The following is a 22,108-nucleotide window of genomic DNA, read 5'->3' on the forward strand; positions in this document are numbered from 1 at the left end:
TGGGGTTTGTTTTGTCTGTGTTGCGGTAAGGATGAGTCCTTACCCTTGGAGTGTTTGATGATTTCATCCAAACGCTCTCCAAACAATCGGTCACGAGAAAAAGGCAAATTGGTTAAGCACTTCTTGGAATGAGAATCTGCTTTCCAATGTCTCAACCACAGGGCCCTACGCAAAACAACGGAGTTGGCTGACGCCACTGCCGTGCGGCTTGTAGCGTCAAGAACAGCATTAATCGCGTACGACGCGAATGCCGCCATTTGCGAGGTCAATGGTGCTACCTGCGGGGCAAATGCACGTGTGACTGAGTCGACTCGCGCAAGCCCGGCTGAGATAGCTTGGAGTGCCCATACGGCCGCAAAAGAAGGCGCTAATGACGCTCCAATCGCTTCATAGATGGATTTCAGCCAGAGCTCCATCTGCCTGTCAGTGGCATCTTTAAGTGCCGCTCCATCTTCAACTGCAACCAAGGATCTAGCTGCAAGCCTGGAAATTGGAGGATCCACTTTTGGACACTGGGTCCAACCCTTGACCACCTCAGGGGGAAAAGGGTAGCGTGTATCTTTAAGCCGTTTAGGAAAACGCCTTTCAGGATAAGCGTGGGGTTTCTGGATTGCGTCTCTAAAGTCAGCGTGGTCCAGAAAAGTGCTTAATGTACGCTTAGGGTATCTGAAATGGATTCTCTCGTGCTGCGAAGCTGACTCCTCTACAAGAGGAGCTGGTGGGGAAATATTTAACATCTTATTGATGTTAAATATAAGATCATTAACTATGGCGTCACCATCTGGTGTATCTAGATTGAGAGCGGTCCCAGGATCAGAATCCTGATCAGTTACGTCCGCCTCATCACCCATAGATTCATCTCGCTGGGATCCTGACCATTGAGATGAATGTGAAGGCCCGTCATAGCGAGCCCGCTTAGGCTGACCGGGGCCATCGTCCGAGTCAGAGTCTTCACCCTGAGGTGTATATGCCCGTCCCGGAGCTTGGAGCTGAGGGGGACCAGGGGGCAATGATTGCACAGTGTCCGTGACCTGAAGTACAGGCCTAGCTCGCAATGTGTCAAGAATTTGTGACATAGTGAGAGACATTCTGTCAGCAAAAGCTGCAAACTCAGTTCCTGTCACCTGGACAGCATTCACAGGTGGTACACCCTGGGTCACGTCCAGCAGAGGTCCCGACTGTGCAAGCGCCGCAGGGGCCGAGCACTGCACACAATGGGGGTCCGTGGAGCCTGCCGGTAGAAAAGTCCCACATGCGGTGCAGGAAGCATATAATGTCTGTGCCTTGGCACCCTTGCGTTTTACGGACGACATGCTGCTGGCTCTCTGCAATGTGAGAGAGTCTATAGCCAAAGGGCGACCAGCGCTATGTAATACCAAGTATTTGTAGAAACAAAATACTAAAAATACTACTGGCACAAGAGGGGGTGAGCCCTGAGGGCTGCTTACCGCCCGCTGAATAGCGGGTAAGATGCAGAATTCCTTGTCTGGGTCTCCCCGGCTCCCCTCTGCAGCTCAGCGTGTCAGCAGGAATGGCTGCCGGCGTCTGTGGAGAGGGGCGGTCCGTGGGAGTTCCCAAACAAAAGTGCGGGAAACAGTGTCCCCTCTGTGCCTATTGTGAGGGCTGGAGTATGTAAAAACGACTCCAGCCCTCAGCGCTGATGCACTGACCAGCGTCCCGCCCCTCTCCTGACTGGCAGGTCTGGGGGCGGGAACGAACGGAAGCAGGCCGCAAAAGCCGGGGACTCGAGTTATCAGCGCGGCCGCCGTAAAAGCGCGGGCCGCGCTGAAGTCCCCGGCGCACCACAAGTGCCAGCCGCGCCGCAGTCCCAGCGGCCGGCGTGACCGATTCCTAGAAGTGTGCCTGCTTCAGCGAAGCTGAATGAGGCCATGGCACAAGCGCCGTAGCGCTGATGTCCCCCGGCGCACTACAACACCCAGCATGCTGACCGTTCCCAGAAGTGGCCAGCGTCCCGCCCCTCTCCTGACTGGCAGGTCTGGGGGCGGGAACGAACGGAAGCAGGCCGCAAAAGCCGGGGACTCGAGTTATCGGTCGCGCCGGCCGCTGGGACTGCGGCGCGGCTGGCACTTGTGGTGCGCCGGGGACTTCAGCGCGGCCCGCGCTTTTACGGCGGCCGCGCTGAAGTCCCCGGCGCACCACAAGTGCCAGCCGCGCCGCAGTCCCAGCGGCCGGCGCGACCGATTCCTAGAAGTGTGCCTGCTTCAGCGAAGCTGAATGAGGCCATGGCACAAGCGCCGTAGCGCTGATGTCCCCCGGCGCACTACAACACCCAGCATGCTGCGGTGTGAGCGCCAAATGCACGGGGACACAGAGTACCTTGAGGAAGCAGGGCCATGTCCCTGATGTACTCCGCTCCATCCAGCATCTTCTCCAGGGGCTGTAGATGGAGCACGGTCTCAGTGCCTGGAGACCAGTAAATCCCACTTCACCCAGAGCCCTGTAAAAAGGGATGGGGAAGGAATCAGCATGTGGGCTCCTGCCGCCGTACCCGCAATGGGTACCTCAACCTTACAAACACCTCCGACATACAGTGGGGTGAGAAGGGAGCATGCTGGGAGCCCTGTATGGGCCCTCTTTTCTTCCATCCGACATAGTCAGCAGCTGCTGCTGACTAAAAACAATGGAGCTATGCGTGCGTGTCTGACCTCCTGCGCACAAAGCTAAAACTGAGGAATCCGTACTCCTACGGGAGGGTGTATAGCCAGAAGGGGAGGGGCCTTACACTTTTAAGTGTAGTTCTTTGTGCGGCCTCCAGAGGCAGTAGCTATACACCCACTGTCTGGGTCTCCCAATTAGGAGCGAAAAAGAAAGTACACAAAACAACACTGTGGCACTAGTGGGGTCAGCACCTAGGTGCTGCTTACCGCCCGCTTAACAGCGGGTGTGTGGTCGCCAGAATCCCCTGTCTGGGTCTCCCAGGGCTATGTCCGTTCTCCAGCTCAGACTGCGTGCAGGAATGGCTGCCGGCGTCCTGTGAAGAGGGGCGGGCCGTGGGCGTGCTGCAGACAAAGAGCGGGAAACTGGCGTCCCACTGTGCCCAGTGAGAGAGCTGGAGTATGTAAATAAGACTCCAGCCCTCGGCGCTGACTATTGTACAGCGTCTCTCCCCTTCCCTGACTGACAGGGCTGGGGGCGGGAACGAAACGTAACTAGGCCGCAGAAGCCGGGGACTAGATTTATAAGCGCTGCCGTCGTAAAAGCACGGTCGGCGCGAAGTCCCCGGCGCACCACAAGTCACAGCCGCGCCGCAGTCTCCGGGGGCGGCCGGCGCGGTAGTTCCCCACACATAAACTCACTCAGCTAAGCTGCAGTGAGTATAACCCAAGCGCGCAGCGCTACTGTCCCCGGCGCACTAGAACACCCAGCAACGCTGGAGTGTGTCTGTGCCTGTCTGTACGGGGACACAGAGTACCTGAATGTTGCAGGGCCTTGTCCCTGACGGTACCCAGCTCCGTATCCAGCAGGATCTCCGGGTCTGTGGATGGAGCCCGGCCTCAGAGCCTGGAGGCCGGTAAGATCCCACTTCACCAGAGCCCTCAGGGGGATGGGGAAGGAAAACAGCATGTGGGCTCCAGCCTCCGTACCCGCAATGGGTACCTCAACCTTAACAAACACCGCCAACAAGAGTGGGGTGAGAAGGGAGCATGCTGGGGGCCCTTTAGCATGGGCCCTCTTTTCTTCCATCCGATATAGTCAGCAGCTACTGCTGACTAAACAGTGGAGCTATGCGTGGATGTCTGACCTCCTTCGCACAAAGCTTGAAAACTGAGCAGCCCGTGATCCCACGGGGGGTGTATAGCCAGAAGGGGAGGGGCCTTACACTTTTTAGTGTAATGCTTTGTGTGGCCTCCGGAGGCAGTAGCTATACACCCAATCGTCTGGGTCTCCCAATGGAGCGCCGAAGAAAAAAAAATAAATAAATAAATAAAATTAAAATTCCACAAGTATTATTTTTGTTTACCCCATTCACTATATGGTAAAACTGACCTGGCAAAACGATTCCAAACGGCAGTACAAGTTTGCAAATATCAAACATGTTTAGCTTTATTTATTTTTTTTATGGCGTGAAAAATAATTTCAGAAATTTGGAAAAAAAAAAAAAAAGGGTTTTTTGATGCCACTTTGCGAGACCCATAAACGTTCTCATATTTCGGGATCTGGGGCTCAGTAACTGCTTATTTTTTCCACCCTGAGATGATATTTTAATTATGCCATTTTTGAGTAGATGTGATGTTTTGATCGCTTGTTATTGCATTATTGCAGTGACACAAAAAAATAAGATTTTGGGTACTCACTGTAAAATCTCTTCCTCGGAGTCTTCATTGGGGGACACAGGAAACCATGTGCTGTGTCCCCCAATGACGCGACAGAGAAAAAAAACCCGTAATATTGGTGTTTGGATTTTTTTCACTTTACAAAATCATTGTTACCGATCGGATTCATTTATTTTATATTTTGATAGATTGGGCATTTCTAAATGAGGTGATACCAAATATTTATATGAAATAAAAAAAATATATGTTTTTTAATGGGGCAGAAAATTAGGGTGATTTGAACTTGTAAAAAAAAAAACAAAAAAAAAAAAAAAGAAGGGAATTTTGTTTACTTACCGTAAATTCCTTTTCTTCTAGCTCCAATTGGGAGACCCAGACAATTGGGTGTATAGCTTCTGCCTCCGGAGGCCACACAAAGTATTACACTTTAAAAAGTGTAAAGCCCCTCCCCTTCTGCCTATACACCCCCCGTGCATCACGGGTTCCTCAGTTTTAGTGCAAAAGCAAGAAGGAGGAAAGCAAATAAATTGGTTTAAAGTAACTTCAATCCGAAGAAATTTCGGAGAACTGAAACCATTCAACATGAACAACATGTGTACACAAAGAACAACAGCCCGAAGGGAACAGGGCGGGTGCTGGGTCTCCCAATTGGAGCTAGAAGAAAAGGAATTTACGGAAAGTAAACAAAATTCCCTTCTTCTTTGTCGCTCCATTGGGAGACCCAGACAATTGGGACGTCCAAAAGCTGTCCCTGGGTGGGTAAAATAATACCTCGTAATAGAGCCGTAAAACGTCCCGTTCCTACAGGTGGGCAACCGCCGCCTGAAGGACTCGCCTACCTAGGCTGGCATCCGCCGAAGCATAGGTATGCACCTGATAGTGTTTGGTGAAAGTGTGCAGGCTCGACCAGGTAGCCGCCTGGCACACCTGCTGAGCCGTAGCCTGGTGCCGTAAAGCCCAGGACGCACCCACGGCTCTGGTAGAATGGGCCTTTAGCCCTGAGGGAACCGGAAGTCCAGAAGAACGGTAAGCTTCGAGAATTGGTTCCTTGATCCACCGAGCCAGGGTGGATTTGGAAGCCTGTGACCCCTTACGCTGACCAGCGACAAGGACAAAGAGTGCCTCCGAGCGGCGCAGGGGCGCCGTACGGGAAATGTAGATTCTGAGCGCTCTCACCAGATCTAACAAATGCAAATCCCTTTCACATTGATGAACTGGATGAGGACAAAAAGAAGGTAAGGAGATATCCTGATTGAGATGAAAGGTGGATACCACCTTAGGAAGGAATTCCGGAACCGGGCGCAGCACCACCTTATCCTGGTGAAACACCAGGAAAGGAGCCTTGCATGACAACGCTGCTAGCTCAGACACTCTCCGAAGTGATGTGACTGCTACTAGGAAGACCACCTTCTGCGAAAGGCGAGAAAGAGAAATATCCTTCAAAGGCTCAAAAGGTGCCTTCTGAAGGGCCATCAGAACCCTGTTCAGATCCCAGGGTTCTAACGGCCGTCTGTAAGGAGGGACGATGTGACAAACCCCCTGCAGGAACGTGCGTACCTGAGAAAGCCTGGCCAGACGCTTCTGAAAGAACACAGAGAGCGCTGAGACTTGTCCCTTAAGGGAGCCGAGCGACAAACCTTTTTCCAATCCTGATTGAAGAAAGGAAAGAAAAGTGGGCAATGCAAATGGCCAGGGAGAAAACCCCTGATCAGAGCACCAAGATAAGAATATCTTCCACGTCCTGTGGTAGATCTTGGCAGACGTTGGTTTCCTAGCCTGTCTCATAGTGGCAATGACCTCTTGAGATAACCCTGAAGACGCTAGGATCCAGGACTCAATGGCCACACAGTCAGGTTGAGGGCCGCAGAATTCAGATGGAAAAACGGCCCTTGAGACAGCAAGTCTGGACGGTCTGGTAGTGCCCACGGTTGGCCCACCGTGAGATGCCACAGATCCGGGTACCACGACCTCCTCGGCCAGTCTGGAGCGACGAGGATGGCGCGGCGGCAGTCGGCCCCTGATCTTGCGTAACACTCTGGGCAACAGTGCCAGAGGTGGAAACACATAAGGGAGTTGAAACTGCGACCAATCCTGAACTAAGGCGTCTGCCGCCAGAGCTCTGTGATCGTGAGATCGTGCCATGAATGCCGTGACCTTGTTGTTGTGCCGGGACGCCATTAGGTCGACGTCCGGCATCCCCCAGCGGCAACAGATCTCCTGAAACACGTCCGGGTGAAGGGACCATTCCCCTGCGTCCATGCCCTGGCGACTGAGAAAGTCTGCTTCCCAGTTTTCTACGCCCGGGATGTGAACTGCGGAGATGGTGGAGGCCGTGGCTTCCACCCACATCAAAATCCGCCGGACTTCCTGGAAGGCTTGCCGACTGCGTGTTCCGCCTTGGTGGTTGATGTAAGCCACCACTGTGGAGTTGTCCGACTGAATTCGGATCTGCTTGCCTTCCAGCCACTGCTGGAACGCTTTTAGGGCAAGATACACTGCCCTGATCTCCAGAACATTGATCTGAAGGGAGGACTCTTGCTGAGTCCACGTACCCTGAGCCCTGTGGTGGAGAAAGACCGCTCCCCACCCTGACAGACTCGCGTCCGTCGTGACCACCGCCCAGGATGGGGGTAGGAAGGATTTCCCCTTCGATAATGAAGTGGGAAGAAGCCACCACCGAAGGGAAGCTTTGGCTGCCTGAGAGAGGGAGACGTTCCTGTCGAGGGACGTCGACTTCCTGTCCCATTTGCATAGGATGTCCCATTGAAGAGGACGCAGGTGAAACTGCGCGAAAGGGACTGCCTCCATTGCTGCCACCATCTTCCCTAGGAAGTGCATGAGGCGCCTCAAGGGGTGTGACTGACCTTGAAGGAGAGATTGCACCCCCGTCTGTAGTGACCGCTGTTTGTTCAGCGGGAGCATCACCATCGCTGAGAGGGTATGAAACTCCATGCCAAGATATGTCAGCGATTGGGCCGGTGTCAGATTTGACTTTGGAAAATTGATGATGCACCCGAAACTCTGGAGAGTCTCCAGAGTAGCGTTGAGGCTGTGTTGGCATGCCTCTTGAGAGGGTGCCTTGACCAGCAGATCGTCTAAGTAAGGGATCACCGAGTGACCCTGAGAGTGGAGGACCGCAACTACTGTAGCCATGACCTTGGTGAAAACCCGTGGGGCTGTCGCCAGGCCGAACGGCAGTGCCGCGAACTGAAGGTGTTCGTCTCCTATGGCAAAGCGCAGAAAGCGCTGATGCTCTGGAGCAATCGGTACGTGGAGATAAGCATCTTTGATATCGATCGATGCAAGGAAATCTCCTTGGGACATTGAGGCGATGACGGAGCGGAGGGATTCCATCCGGAACCGCCTGGTCTTTACGTGTTTGTTGAGCAGTTTTAGGTCCAGGACAGGACGGAAAGACCCGTCCTTCTTTGGAACCACAAACAGGTTGGAGTAAAAACCGTGACCCTGTTGCTGAAGAGGAACAGGGATCACCACTCCTTCTGCCTTCAGAGTGCCCACCCGCCTGCAGAAGAGCATCGGCTCGCTCGGGAGGCGGAGATGTTCTGAAGAATCGAGTCGGAGGATGAGAGCTGAACTCTATCCTGTAACCGTGAGACAGAATGTCTCTCACACCAACGGTCTTTTACCTGTGGCAGCCAAATGTCGCAAAAGCGGGAAAGCCTGCCACCGACCGAGGATGCGGTGTGAGGAGGCCGTAAGTCATGAGGAAGCCGCCTTGGTAGCGGCACCTCCGGCGGTCTTTTTAGGACGTGACTTAGACCGCCATGAATCGGAGTTCCTCTGATCCTTCTGAGGCCTTTTGGACGAGGAGAATTGGGACCTGCCCGCACCCTGAAAGGACCGAAACCTCGACTGTCCCCTCCTCTGTTGGGGTATGTTTGGTTTGGCCTGGGGTAAGGATGTTTCCTTTCCCTTGGATTATTTGATGATTTCATCCAATCTCTCACCAAACAAACGGTCCGCCAGAAATTGGCAAACTGGTTAAGCACTTTTTGAAGCCGAATCTGCCTTCCATTCCCGTAACCACAAAGCCCTGCGTATTGCCACCGAATTGTCGGCTGCAACCGCCGTACGGCTCGCAGAGTCCATGACAGCATTAATAGCGTAGGACGCAAATGCCGACGTTTGAGAGGTTATGGACGCCACTTGCGGCGCAGACGTACGTGTGACTGCGTCAATTTGCGCTTGACCCGCTGAGATAGCTTGGAGTGCCCATACGGCTGCGAATGCTGGAGCAAAAGACACGCCGATAGCTTCATAGATGGATTTCAACCAGAGCTCCATCTGTCTGTCAGTGGCATCCTTGAGTGAAGCCCCATCTTCCACTGCAAGTATGGATCTAGCTGCCAGTCTGGAGATTGGAGGATCCACCTTGGGACACTGAGTCCAGCCCTTGACCACGTCAGGGGGGAAGGGATAACGTGTATCCTTAAGGCGCTTGGAAAAACGCTTATCTGGACAAGCTCGGTGTTTCTGGACTGCCTCTCTGAAGTCAGAGTGGTCCAGAAACATACTCGTTGTACGCTTGGGAAACCTGAAACGGAATTTCTCCTGCTGAGAAGCTGACTTCCACTGGAGGAGCTGAGGGAGAAATATCCAACATTTGATTGATGGACGCGATAAGATCATTCACTATGGCGTCCCCATCAGGAGTATCAAGGTTGAGAGCGGCCTCAGGATCAGAATCCTGATCAGCTACCTCCGCTTCATCATACAGAGAGTCCTCCCGCTGAGACCCTGAACAATGTGATGATGTCGAGGGAATTTCCCAGCGAGCTCGCTTAGGCGGTCTGGGGCTGCGGTCCGTGTCAGAGACCTCACCCTGGGATCTATGAGACACCCCGGGAGGACATTGTTGTTCCAACTGAGGGGGACCAGGGTGCAATGATTCCACAGTGCCCATGGTCTGAGATACCGGTCTGGACTGCAAGGCTTCTAGTATCTTAGCCATAGTCTCAGAAAGTCTATCAGTAAAAACTGCAAACTCCGACCCCGTCACCTGGACAGTGGTAGCAGGTGGTTCCCCCTGGGCCACCCTTAGCAGAGGCTCCGGCTGAGTAAGTGCCACAGGGGCCGAGCATTGCACACAATGAGGGTCAGTGGAACCTGCCGGTAGTATAGCCGTACATGCGGCGCAGGCAGCATAGTAAGCCTGTGCTTTGGCACCCTTGCTTCTTGTGGACGACATGCTGTTGTCTCCTCTGAGCAATCCAGGAGGGTATATAGCCAAAAATCAACCGTGCACCATACAGTGTAAAGTATAGCCTATAATCATATAATCTATAAGTACACTTCTGCACTAGTGGGGCCAGCACCTCAGGTGCTGCTTACCGCCCGCTCAAAGCGGTTGTGTGGTCACCAGAATCCCTGCCTGGGTCTCCCAGATCTTGTCTCCCCTCTCCAGCGTCAGAAGAGCTGACAGGAATGGCTGCCGGCGTCCTGAGGAGAGGAGGGGGCCGTGGGCGTGCCCTAGAAAGTGCGGGAATCTGGTGCCCCACTGTGCACAGTGAGGGGGGTTGAGTATGCAAAGCATGTTCCAGCCCTCAGTGCTGACGTCCTGTACAGCGTCCCGCCCTTCCCCTGACTGGCAGGCCTGGGGGCGGGAAAAGAGTGAGACTAGGCCGCAAAAGCCGGGGACTAAAGTTATAAGCGCGGCCGGCGTATAAGCGCGGTCGGCGCGGTAGTCCCCGGCGTACTAACACTCCCAGCCGCGCTGCAGTGTGAAATTGCAGCGCGCGGTCAGCGCGGTAGTCCCCAGTAAACTAACACACCCAGCCACGCTGCAGTGTGTGATGGCACAAGCGCGGTCAGCGCTGCGGTCCCCGGCGCACTAACACACCCAGCAATGCTGGAGTGTTTCTGTGCGCGGTCCCCACGGGGACACAGAGTACCTCAAAGTAGCAGGGCCTTGTCCCTGACGATACTCGGCTCCTTGTCCAGCAGAATCCCAGGAGCTGTGGATGGAGCACGGTCTCAGTGCCTGGAGACCGATTAGGATCCCACTTCACCCAGAGCCCTAAAGGGGATGGGGAAGGAAAACAGCATGTGGGCTCCAGCCTCAGTACCCGCAATGGATACCTCAACCTTAACAACACCGCCGACAAGAGTGGGGTGAGAAGGGAGCATGCTGGGGGCCCTGTTATGGGCCCTCTTTTCTTCCATCCGACATAGTCAGCAGCTGCTGCTGACTAAGCTGTGGAGCTATGCGTGGATGTCTGCCTCCTTCGCACAAAGTATGAAAACTGAGGAACCCGTGATGCACGGGGGGTGTATAGGCAGAAGGGGAGGGGCCTTACACTTTTAAGTGTAATACTTTGTGTGGCCTCCGGAGGCAGAAGCTATACACCCAATTGTCTGGGTCTCCCAATGGAGCGACAAAGAAAAACTTCTTAAAAGAATTATTCATCAGATGGCTCCTATGAATGTGGCTCGCAGCCGGCGTTCACAGGAGGATCGTCATCACAGACACAGGGGTCATCAGCTGACCCCCTGGCTGCCATAACAGCCCATCGGTGGTCCGGGATCACATGATGCGGGTGCCGATAAGCGAGATCTGTGACACGCTTTCTGTCAGCAAGTGTTCATTCAATGTTACTATCAGATTGTCAGCGGGATTTAACTGGTTAACCACCTGTGGCTGTTAGAGGCACTTTATTGGGTGATTAAATCAGCTGTCAACTGACAGGAAAGATGCGGGCTCGGCGTGTGAGCATGCAAAGGCAGGGGACACGGCCAATGACTTAACTATACATCATCGGTCGTGAAGGGGTTAAAGATTTCTGATTGGAGAACGCCCTGGGAGACACTGTTAGGACAGGCTGCCATATTGTGCCTTATATTCGGTCACACCTGGGAAGAATCTGATATTATACCAGAGAATAGCTGGATTGTAAATTCTCCAAGATAATCAGTGACGTTGCCCCAAACCAGAGCATCACTTCCGTGTAGGTCGCCATCACTGGACTGAGAAGACGTCCCCATGAGACACGCAGACAGGACACGCTTTCCCCCACAGACTCTCCAGTCACTCCCGTGGCATCCGGTGTAATCCGTGACTATGCATTCAGCCTTTATACACCACATTCAGCAAACTCAAGTGCGCACAATGCGCGACTGTGTGCACAATCCAGCAGAGAACTGAGCAGAAAGCCCCAAAAGTACCTTTCTCCAGAATGTCTTCTGCTCCATCTTCCCACTGATCTTCGTCTTCATACTCATCATCAACATCTGTGGAGAAAGAAAGCGCCTGGTCAGTCTCCAACAGGTACAGGTCAGGCTGCCGAGGCTGGAGGTGCAACTTCAGTCATACCGGCTTCATCCAGGATAAATCCCCCATGACTCGGTTTCTTTCTTGGACGGTCATCGTCGTCCTCTTCTTCCTCTTCATCGTACTCATCCTCGTCTTCTTCTACCTCTTCTTCCTCTGCCTCTTCGCCTTTCTCGCTTCCGGCTGGGCTAGCCCTCTCATCGACTTCCTGAAGGTGTAAAAGATAAGTATTGATGAGAAGACGTGAATGAACTGGCCACATCCTGATCTCTTATTTTTAGGTCTTATTTTTAATGTAAAACTGCATGAAGGCACCCAGGATTGTAAATGGGTCAGGCGTCTACTCACAAAAAATTATATGGGTATTACGGAGGGGTGGAGGGGACAATTAATGAGAGTTATATTTAAGTGATGTCAAAAGTGTAAAAATGAAAAAGGCAGTAAAAGAGTTAAAAGGGTTGTCTCATATCTTCAGATGCGCTCCTTAAGATGGACAGCTCTGGCGAGTGGCACGGCTGGTGGTCACAATCACGAGAAGGAGGGCAGGACCCTGGAGCGGCAGCCGCAGACTGAATGACATGACCACTGGTCCTGTGAATCTTAACCCCTTCACAAACCATGACACAAATATCCGTCATGGATTGTGTGAGGTTAATTCCCGCCCCCTGCCGTAGGAAGGCCGCGGCGATCCGCGCACATATCAGCTGACTTCAACAGCTGACATGTGTGCCTGCAAGTTATGGGTAGAATCGCTTTCCACCCGCAACTTTTAACCCCATACATCTCGCTGCCAAAATCTGACAGCGAGATATATGCGCGCAGCCATTACTTTTACTTATCGCCACCCCCACCGGAAGAAACGTGCGTGATCACGTGACTTCTGGTGGTTGCCATGGTAGCACAGGGTCATGTGATAACGCCTGTAGCTAACATGAATCACTTTCAATGTCGGCATAGTGCCAGCACGGAGAGTAAAGCAGCATATCTGCAGATCTCGGCTGTGTAGCTCAGATCTACATATATAGTAGAGTGATCGGATTGCTGATCCCTATAGCTCCCTAGGGGACTAGTAAAATAAAATAAAAGAAGGGAATTTTGTTTACTTACCGTAAATTCCTTTTCTTCTAGCTCCTATTGGGAGACCCAGACAATTGGGTGTATAGCTTCTGCCTCCGGAGGCCACACAAAGTATTACACTTTAAAAAGTGTAACCCCTCCCCTCTGCCTATACACCCTCCCGTGCATCACGGGCTCCTCAGTTTTGGTGCAAAAGCAGGAAGGAGGAAACTTATAAATTGGTCTAAGGTAAATTCAATCCGAAGGATGTTCGGAGAACTGAAAACCATGAGCCAAAAGAAACGATTCAACATGAACAACATGTGTACACAAAAGAACAAACAGCCCGAAGGGAACAGGGGCGGGTGCTGGGTCTCCCAATAGGAGCTAGAAGAAAAGGAATTTACGGTAAGTAAACAAAATTCCCTTCTTCTTTGTCGCTCCATTGGGAGACCCAGACAATTGGGACGTCCAAAAGCAGTCCCTGGGTGGGTAAAAGAATACCCCGATAAAAAGAGCCGACAACGGCCCCCTCTTACAGGTGGGCAACCGCCGCCTGAAGGACTCGCCTACCTAGGCTGGCATCTGCCGAAGCATAGGTATGCACTTGATAGTGTTTCGTGAAAGTGTGCAGACTAGACCACGTAGCTGCCTGACACACCTGCTGAGCCGTAGCCCGGTGCCGCAATGGCCAGGACGCACCCACGGCTCTGGTAGAATGGGCTTTCAGCCCTGAAGGAAGCGGAAGCCCAGAAGAGCGGTAGGCTTCGAGAATCGGTTCCTTGATCCACCGAGCCAAGGTTGACTTGGAAGCCTGCGAACCCTTACGCTGGCCAGCGACAAGGACAAAGAGCGCATCTGAACGACGCAGGGGCGCCGTGCGAGACACGTAGAACCGGAGTGCTCTCACCAGATCCAAAGAGTGCAAATCCTTTTCACATTGGTGAATTGGATTAGGGCAAAATGAAGGTAAAGAGATATCCTGATTGAGATGAAAAGGAGATACCACCTTAGGGAGAAATAACGGAACCGGACGCAGAACCACCTTATCCTGGTGAAACACCAGGAAGGGGGCTTTGCATGACAGCGCTGCTAGCTCAGACACTCTTCGGAGTGATGTAACTGCCACTAGAAAGGCCACCTTTTGCGAAAGACGTGATAAAGAGACATCCCGCAGCGGCTCGAAAGGTGGTTTCTGAAGAGCCATTAGCACCCTGTTAAGATCCCAGGGTTCCAGCGGACGCTTGTAAGGTGGGACTATGTGGCAAACTCCCTGCAGGAACGTGCGGACCTGCGGAAGCCTGGCTAGACGCTTTTGAAAAAATACGGAGAGCGCCGATACTTGGCCCTTGAGAGAGCCGAGTGACAAACCCTTGACCATTCCGGATTGGAGGAATGAAAGAAAAGTGGGTAAGGCAAACGGCCATGGAGAGAAACCGTTATCAGAGCACCAGGATAAGAAGATTTGCCAAGACCTGTAATAGATCTTGGCGGACGTTGGTTTCCTGGCCTGTCTCATAGTGGCAATGACATCCTGAGATAATCCTGAAGACGCTAGGAGCCAGGACTCAATGGCCACACAGTCAGGTTGAGGGCCACAGAATTCAGATGGAAAAATGGCCCTTGAGACAGCAAGTCTGGGCGGTCTGGAAGCGCCCACGGCTGACCCACCGTGAGATGCCACAGATCCGGGTACCACGATCGCCTCGGCCAGTCTGGAGCGACGAGAATGGCGCGACGGCAGTCGGACCTGATCTTGCGTAACACTCTGGGCAGCATCGCCAGAGGAGGAAACACATAAGGCAGTCGGAACTGCGACCAGTCCTGAACTAACGCGTCCACCGCCAGAGCTCTGTGATCCTGAGACCGTGCCATGAATGCCGGGACTTTGTTGTTGTGCCGTGACGCCATGAGATCGACATCCGGCGTTCCCCAGCGGCGACAGATCTCTCGAAACACTTCTGGGTGCAGAGACCATTCCCCCGCATCCATGCCCTGACGACTGAGAAAATCTGCTTCCCAGTTTTCTACGCCCGGGATGTGAACTGCGGAGATGGTGGAGGCTGTGGCTTCCACCCACTGCAGAATCCGCCGGACTTCCTGGAAGGCTTGACGACTGCGAGTGCCGCCTTGGTGGTTGATGTATGCAACGGCAGTGGCGTTGTCCGACTGGATACGGATCTGCCTGCCCTCCAGCCACCGCTGAAAAGCCAATAGGGCTAGATACACTGCCCTTATTTCCAGAACATTGATCTGAAGGGAAGACTATCGGAGTCCAGGTTCCCTGAGCCCTGTGGTGGAGAAAAACCGCTCCCCACCCTGACAGGCTCGCGTCCGTGGTGACCACAGCCCAGGTTGGGGGTAGGAAGGATTTTCCCTGCGATAGAGAATTGGGAAGGAGCCACCACTGAAGTGATGTCTTGGTTGCAAGGGAAAGAGAGACAGTCCTGTCGAGGGAAGCCGACCTCCTGTCCCATTTGCGGAGAATGTCCCATTGGAGCTGCCGTAGATGGAATTGCGCGAACGGCACTGCCTCCATCGCTGCCACCATCTTCCCCAGGAAGTGCATGAGGCGCCTTAAGGGGTGTGACTGATTCCGAAGAAGTGATTGCACCCCTGCCTGCAGAGAAAGCTGTTTGACCCGCGGTAGCTTGACTACCGCTGACTGTGTATGAAACTCCATCCCGAGGTAAGTCAGTGATTGGGTCGGTGTCAACTTGGATTTCGGGAAGTTGATGATCCACCCGAACTGCTGGAGAGTCGTCAGAGCGACTGTAAGGCTGTGTTGACACGCCACCCGAGAAGGGGCGCTGACTAGGAGATCGTCTAGGTAGGGAATCACCGAGTGGCCCCGAGAGTGTAGGACCGCCACGACGGATGCCATGACTTTGGTGAAAACCCGTGGGGCTGTCGCCAGGCCGAAAGGTAATGCCACGAACTGAAGGTGTTCGTCCCTGATGGCGAAACGCAAGAAGCGTTGATGTTCGGGTGCGATCGGCACGTGGAGATAAGCATCTTTGATGTCGATCGATGCTAGGAAGTCTCCTTGTGACATCGAGGCGATGACCGAGCGGAGAGATTCCATCCGAAACAGTCTGGTCCTCACGTGTCTGTTGAGCAGTTTGAGGTCCAGAACGGGACGGAATGATCCGTCCTTTTTTGGCACCACGAACAAGTTGGAGTAAAAGCCGCGACCACGTTCCTGAAGGGGAACGGGGGTCACAACTCCTTCTGTCTTCAGAGCGTCCACCGCCTGAAAAAGTGCGTCGGCCTGAGCGGGGGGTGGAGAGGTTCTGAAGAAACGAGCCGCAGGACGGGAGCTGAACTCTATCCTGTAACCGTGAGACAGAATGTCTCTCACCCATCGGTCTTGAAAATGTGGCCACCAGGCGTCCCCAAAGCGGGAGAGCCTGCCACCGACCGAGGATGCGGTTAGGGGATGCCGAGAGTCATGAGGAGGCCGCCTTGGAGGCAGTGCCTCCTGCGGCCTTTTGGGGGCGTGACTTGGACCGTCACGCATAGGAGTTCCTCTGGCCTTTCTCCTGCCTGCTGGACGAAGAGGATTGGGGCTTGGCGGAGGGACGAAAAGGACCGAAACCTCGATTGTATTTTCCGTTGTTGAGGTCTCTTAGGTCTGGACTGGGGTAAGGAGGAGTCCTTTCCCTTGGATTCCTTAATAATCTCATCCAATCGTTCGCCAAACAAGCGTTCGCCAGAAAACGGCAAACCGGTTAAGAACCTCTTGGAGGCCGAGTCTGCCTTCCATTCGCGCAGCCACATGGCCCTGCGGACTGCCACAGAGTTAGCGGATGCCACAGCTGTACGGCTAGCCGAGTCTAAGACTGCGTTCATGGCGTAGGAAGAAAAAGCTGACGCTTGAGAAGTCAAAGACGCAACTTGCGGAGCAGAATTACGTGTGACAGCATTAATCTCGGTCAGACAAGCCGAGATAGCTTGGAGTGCCCACACGGCTGCAAAGGCCGGGGCAAAAGACGCGCCCGTGGCCTCATAGATGGACTTCACCAGGAGCTCTATCTGCCTGTCAGTGGCATCCTTTAGCGATGCGCCATCTGCCACCGATACCACAGATCTAGCCGCCAATCTAGAGACTGGAGGATCCACCTTGGGACATTGAGCCCACCCCTTAACGACTTCAGCGGGGAAGGGGTAACGCGTGTCAGTGAGGCGCTTAGTAAAGCGCTTGTCCGGAACTGCTCTGGGCTTCTGGACAGCGTCTCTGAAGTTAGAGTGATCGAAGAACGCACTACGTGTACGTTTGGGGAACCGAAACTGGTGTTTCTCCTGCTGAGACGCCGACTCCTCCACAGTAGGAGGCGGAGGAGAGCGAACCAGCACCTGGATGATGGACGAGATAAGATCATTCACTAATGCGTCCCCCTCAGGTGTATCGAGGTTAAGGGCGACGTCAGGGTCAGAACCCTGAGCTGCGACGTCCGCCTCGTCCTCCAGAGAGTCCTCAAGCTGGGAACCCGAGCAGCGTGAAGAAGTCGGGGAAGATTCCCAGCGAGCCCGCTTAGCCTGTCTAGGACTGTGGTCCTGGCAGGAGTCCTCCGCGTGGGACCTAGGGCCCAACCTGGGGGCGCGCTGCGGCTCGGACCGAGAGGGGCCTGGAGGTGACGATCCAACAGGGGCCGGGGCCTGTGTAAGGACCGGTCTGGACTGCAAAGCTTCTAGCAGCTTGGCAGACCATTTGTCCATAGACTGAGCCATGGATTGTGAAAGTGACTCAGTTTCTCAGCAAAAAAGGAGAACTCTGTCCCTGCCGCCTGGACAGGGGGAGCAGGGGGGTCTACATGAGCCGAGGGGCCCACTAGTGACCGAGGCTCCGGCTGAGCAAGTGAAACAGGGGTCGAGCATTGCTCACAGTGAGGGTAGGTGGAACCCGCAGGTAACATAGCCCCACAAGAGGTACAGGCCGCAAAAAAACCCTGTGCCTTAACAGCTTTGTTCCTTGTGGACGACATGCTGTTGCCTCCTAGGAGAATGATCACTGAGGGTATATGGGCAAAAACAGGGTATACAGCCCGACCGAACAGAAGTATATATACATAAATACGTATCTATTCCGGCACCCTAGGGGGGACCAGCACCGGGTGACGGGTGTGGCTTACCGACCGCTAACAAGCGGAGTGTGAGCCTCCAGATTCCCAGTCTTAGGTTCCCCGGAGCTGCAGAGCTGTTCCTGAGAATCCTCCACCGGCAGAATGCCCAAAAAATGCCTGCCGGAGATCTCAGGGGAGGAGTGTGCGGCGCCAGGAAAGTGCGGGAGTCTGGGGTCCCCACAGTGATCAGTGAGGGGGGAGGAAACATGCAGGATGCTCCAGCCCTCACATCCGACGTCAGGTCGGCAGTCCCGCCCTTACCCCTGACAGGAAGGCCCGGGGGCGGGATTTTTGCGACTAGGCCGCGATGAAGCCGGGGACTAAATTTGAGACCGCGCCCAACAAGCAGGCACGGTCGGTCTTCTCAATTCAGCAGCTGCCGCAGCGTCCGGGAAGAAGGTGCGCTCCTGCACAGTCCCCAATGGGGACACAGAGTACCTTAGAGTTGCAGGGCCCGGTCCCTGAGGTTGAATAGACTCCGGTCCGGCAGATTCCCACAGGGGCTGCGGAGGGAGCACGGTCCCAGCAACTGGATCCCACAGGATCCCACTTCTCCCAGAGCCGCTAAGGGATGGTGAAGGAGACGGCATGAGGCTCCGGCCTTTGTACCCGCAATGGGTACTTCAACCTTAACCACACCGCCGACGTAGTGGGGTGAGAAGGGAACATGCTGGGGGCGCCGTGGGGGCCCTCTTTTCTTCCAACCGACATAACTAATATGAGAATGCATGAGTGGATGTGTGCCTCCTTCCACACAAAGCATAAAACTGAGGAGCCCGTGATCCACGGGAGGGTGTATAGGCAGAGGGGAGGGGTTACACTTTTTAAAGTGTAATACTTTGTGTGGCCTCCGGAGGCAGAAGCTATACACCCAATTGTCTGGGTCTCCCAATGGAGCGACAAAGAAAAGAAGGGAATTTTGTTTACTTACCGTAAATTCCTTTTCTTCTAGCTCCAATTGGGAGACCCAGACAATTGGGTTGTATAGCTATGCCTCCGAAGGCCACACAAAGCATTACACTAAAAGTGTAAAGCCCCTCCCCTTCTGCCTATACACCCCCCGTGCTCAAGGGCTCCTCAGTTTTGGTGCAAAAGCAAGAAGGAGGCTAAAAATTATAATTGGTTTAAAGTAAATTCAATCCGAAGGAATATCGGAGAACTGAAACCATTCAACATGAACAACATGTGTACACAAAAAACAGGGGCGGGTGCTGGGTCTCCCAATTGGAGCTAGAAGAAAAGGAATTTACGGTAAGTAAACAAAATTCCCTTCTTTGTCGCTCCATTGGGAGACCCAGACAATTGGGACGTCCAAAAGCAGTCCCTGGGTGGGTAAATAATACCTCAGAATAGAGCCGCAACCGGCTCCGTCCTACAGGTGGGCAACCGCCGCCTGAAGGACTCGCCTACCTAGGCTGGCATCTGCCGAAGCATAGGTATGCACCTGATAGTGTTTCGTGAAAGTGTGCAGGCTCGACCAGGTAGCCGCCTGACACACCTGCTGAGCCGTAGCCTGGTGCCGCAAAGCCCAGGACGCTCCCACGGCCCTGGTAGAATGGGCCTTCAGCCCTGAGGGAACCGGAAACCCGGAGGAACGATAAGCCTCGAGAATTGGTTCCTTGATCCAGCGAGCCAGGGTTGATTTGGAAGCTTGTGTCCCTTTACGCTGGCCAGCGACAAGGACAAAGAGTGCATCCGAGCGGCGCAGGGGCGCCGTACGAGAAATGTAGATTCTGAGTGCTCTCACAAGATCTAACAAGTGCAAATCCTTTTCACATTGGTGAACTGGATGAGGACAAAAAGAGGGTAAGGAGATATTCTGATTGAGATGAAAGGGGGATACCACCTTAGGGAGAAATTCCGGAACCGGACGCAGAACCACCTTGTCCTGGTGAAAAACCAGGAAAGGGGCTTTGCATGACAGCGCTGCTAGCTCAGACACTCTCCGAAGTGATGTGACTGCCACTAGGAAGACCACCTTCTGTGAAAGGCGTGAGAGAGAGACATCCCTCATTGGCTCGAACGGTGGTTTCTGAAGAACCATCAGCACCCTGTTCAGATCCCAGGGTTCTAACGGACGCTTGTAAGGAGGGACGATGTGACAAACCCCCTGCAGGAACGTGCGTACCTGTGGAAGTCTGGCTAGGCGCTTCTGAAAAAAGACAGAGAGCGCGGAGACTTGTCCCTTAAGAGAGCCCAGTGACAAACCCTTTTCTAATCCGGATTGAAGGAAGGACAGAAAAGTGGGCAAAGTAAACGGCCAGGGAGAAACACCCTGAGCAGAGCACCACGACAGGAATATTTTCCACGTCCTGTGGTAGATCTTGGCGAACGTTGGTTTCCTAGCCTGTCTCATGGTGGCAATGACCTCTTGAGATAATCCTGAAGACGCTAGGATCCAGGACTCAATGGCCACACAGTCAGGTTCAGGGCCGCAGAATTCAGATGGAAAAACGGCCCTTGAGACAGCAAGTCTGGTCGGTCTGGGAGTGCCCACGGTTGGCCGACCGTGAGATGCCACAGATCCGGGTACCACGACCTCCTCGGCCAGTCTGGAGCGACGAGGATGGCGCGACGGCAGTCGGCCCTGATCTTGCGTAACACTCTGGGCAACAGTGCCAGAGGAGGAAACACATAAGGGAGTTGAAACTGCGACCAATCCTGAACTAAGGCGTCTGCCGCCAGAGCTCTGTGATCTTGAGACCGTGCCATGAATGTCGGGACCTTGTTGTTGTGCCGGGACGCCATTAGGTCGACGTCCGGCATGCCCCAGCGGCAACAGATCTCCTGAAACACGTCCGGGTGAAGGGACCATTCCCCTGCGTCCATGCCCTGGCGACTGAGAAAGTCTGCTTCCCAGTTTTCCACGCCCGGGATGTGAACTGCGGATATGGTGGAGGCTGTGGCTTCCACCCACAGCAGAATCCGCCGAACTTCCTGGAAGGCTTGCCGACTGCGTGTCCCGCCTTGGTGGTTGATGTATGCCACCGCTGTGGAGTTGTCCGACTGAATTCGGATCTGCTTGCCTTCCAGCCACGGCTGGAACGCCTTTAGGGCAAGATACACTGCCCTTATCTCCAGAACATTGATCTGAAGGGAGGACTCTGTCTGAGTCCAAGTCCCCTGAGCCCTGTGGTGGAGAAAGACCGCTCCCCACCCTGACAGGCTCGCGTCCGTCGTGACCACAGCCCAGGATGGGGGCAGGAAGGATTTTCCCTTCGACAGAGAAGTGGGAAGAAGCCACCACTGAAGGGAAGCTTTGGCTGCCCGAGAAAGGGAGACGTTCCTGTCGAGGGACGTCGACTTCCTGTCCCATTTGCGGAGAATGTCCCATTGAAGTGGGCGCAGATGAAACTGCGCAAAAGGAACTGCCTCCATTGCTGCCACCATCTTCCCTAGGAAGTGCATGAGGCGCCTCAGGGGGTGTGACTGACCATGAAGGAGAGATTGCACCCCTGTCTGTAATGAACGCTGTTTGTTCAGCGGAAGCTTCACTATCGCTGAGAGAGTATGAAACTCCATGCCAAGATATGTCAGTGATTGGGCCGGTGTCAGATTTGACTTTGGAAAATTGATGATCCACCCGAAACTCTGGAGAGTTTCCAGAGCAATGTCCAGGCTGTGTTGGCATGCCACTTGAGAGGGTGCCTTGACAAGTAGATCGTCTAAGTAAGGGATCACTGAGTGTCCCTGAGAGTGTAGAATTGCCACCACTGTTGCCATGACCTTGGTGAAGACCCGTGGGGCTGTTGCCAGGCCAAAAGGTAGTGCCACGAACTGAAGGTGTTCGTCCCCTATGGCGAAACGCAGGAAGCGCTGATGCTCTGGTGCAATCGGTACGTGGAGATAAGCATCTTTGATGTCTATTGATGCCAGGAAATCTCCTTGGGACATGGAGGCGATGACGGAGCGAAGCGATTCCATCCGGAACCGCCTGGTTTTCACATGCTTGTTGAGCAGCTTTAGGTCCAGAACGGGACGGAAGGATCCGTCGTTTTTTGGCACCACGAACAAGTTGGAGTAAAAACCGTGACCCCGTTGCTGAAGAGGAACCGGGATCACCACTCCTTCCGCCTTCAGAGTGCCCACCGCCTGCATAAGAGCCTCGGCTCTGTCGGGGGGTGGAGATGTTCTGAAGAAACGAGTCGGAGGACGAGAGTTGAACTCTATCCTGTAACCGTGAGATAGAATGTCTCTCACCCATCGGTCTTTTACTTGTGGCAGCCAGGTGTCGCAAAAGCGGGAGAGCCTGCCACCGACCGAGGATACGGTTTGAGGGGGCCGAAAGTCATGAGGAGGCCGCTTTAGGAGCGGTTCCTCCGGCGGTCTTTTTAGGACGTGACTTA

General features: G+C 53.9%; 1 protein-coding gene across 1 annotated transcript in view; it reads right to left on the bottom strand.

The window, feature by feature from the left end:
- SUPT5H (SPT5 homolog, DSIF elongation factor subunit) overlaps positions 1-22,108 on the bottom strand; it is a 104,752-nt gene that overhangs the window by 69,174 nt on the left and 13,470 nt on the right. Inside the window, 2 exon segments of the mRNA XM_075323471.1 lie at positions 11,478-11,543; positions 11,626-11,791. Coding sequence (XP_075179586.1) covers positions 11,478-11,543; positions 11,626-11,791 — 232 coding nt within the window.

This window comes from Anomaloglossus baeobatrachus, chromosome 9, assembly GCF_048569485.1.
Source record: "Anomaloglossus baeobatrachus isolate aAnoBae1 chromosome 9, aAnoBae1.hap1, whole genome shotgun sequence".
Classification (NCBI taxonomy): Eukaryota; Metazoa; Chordata; class Amphibia; order Anura; family Aromobatidae; genus Anomaloglossus; species Anomaloglossus baeobatrachus.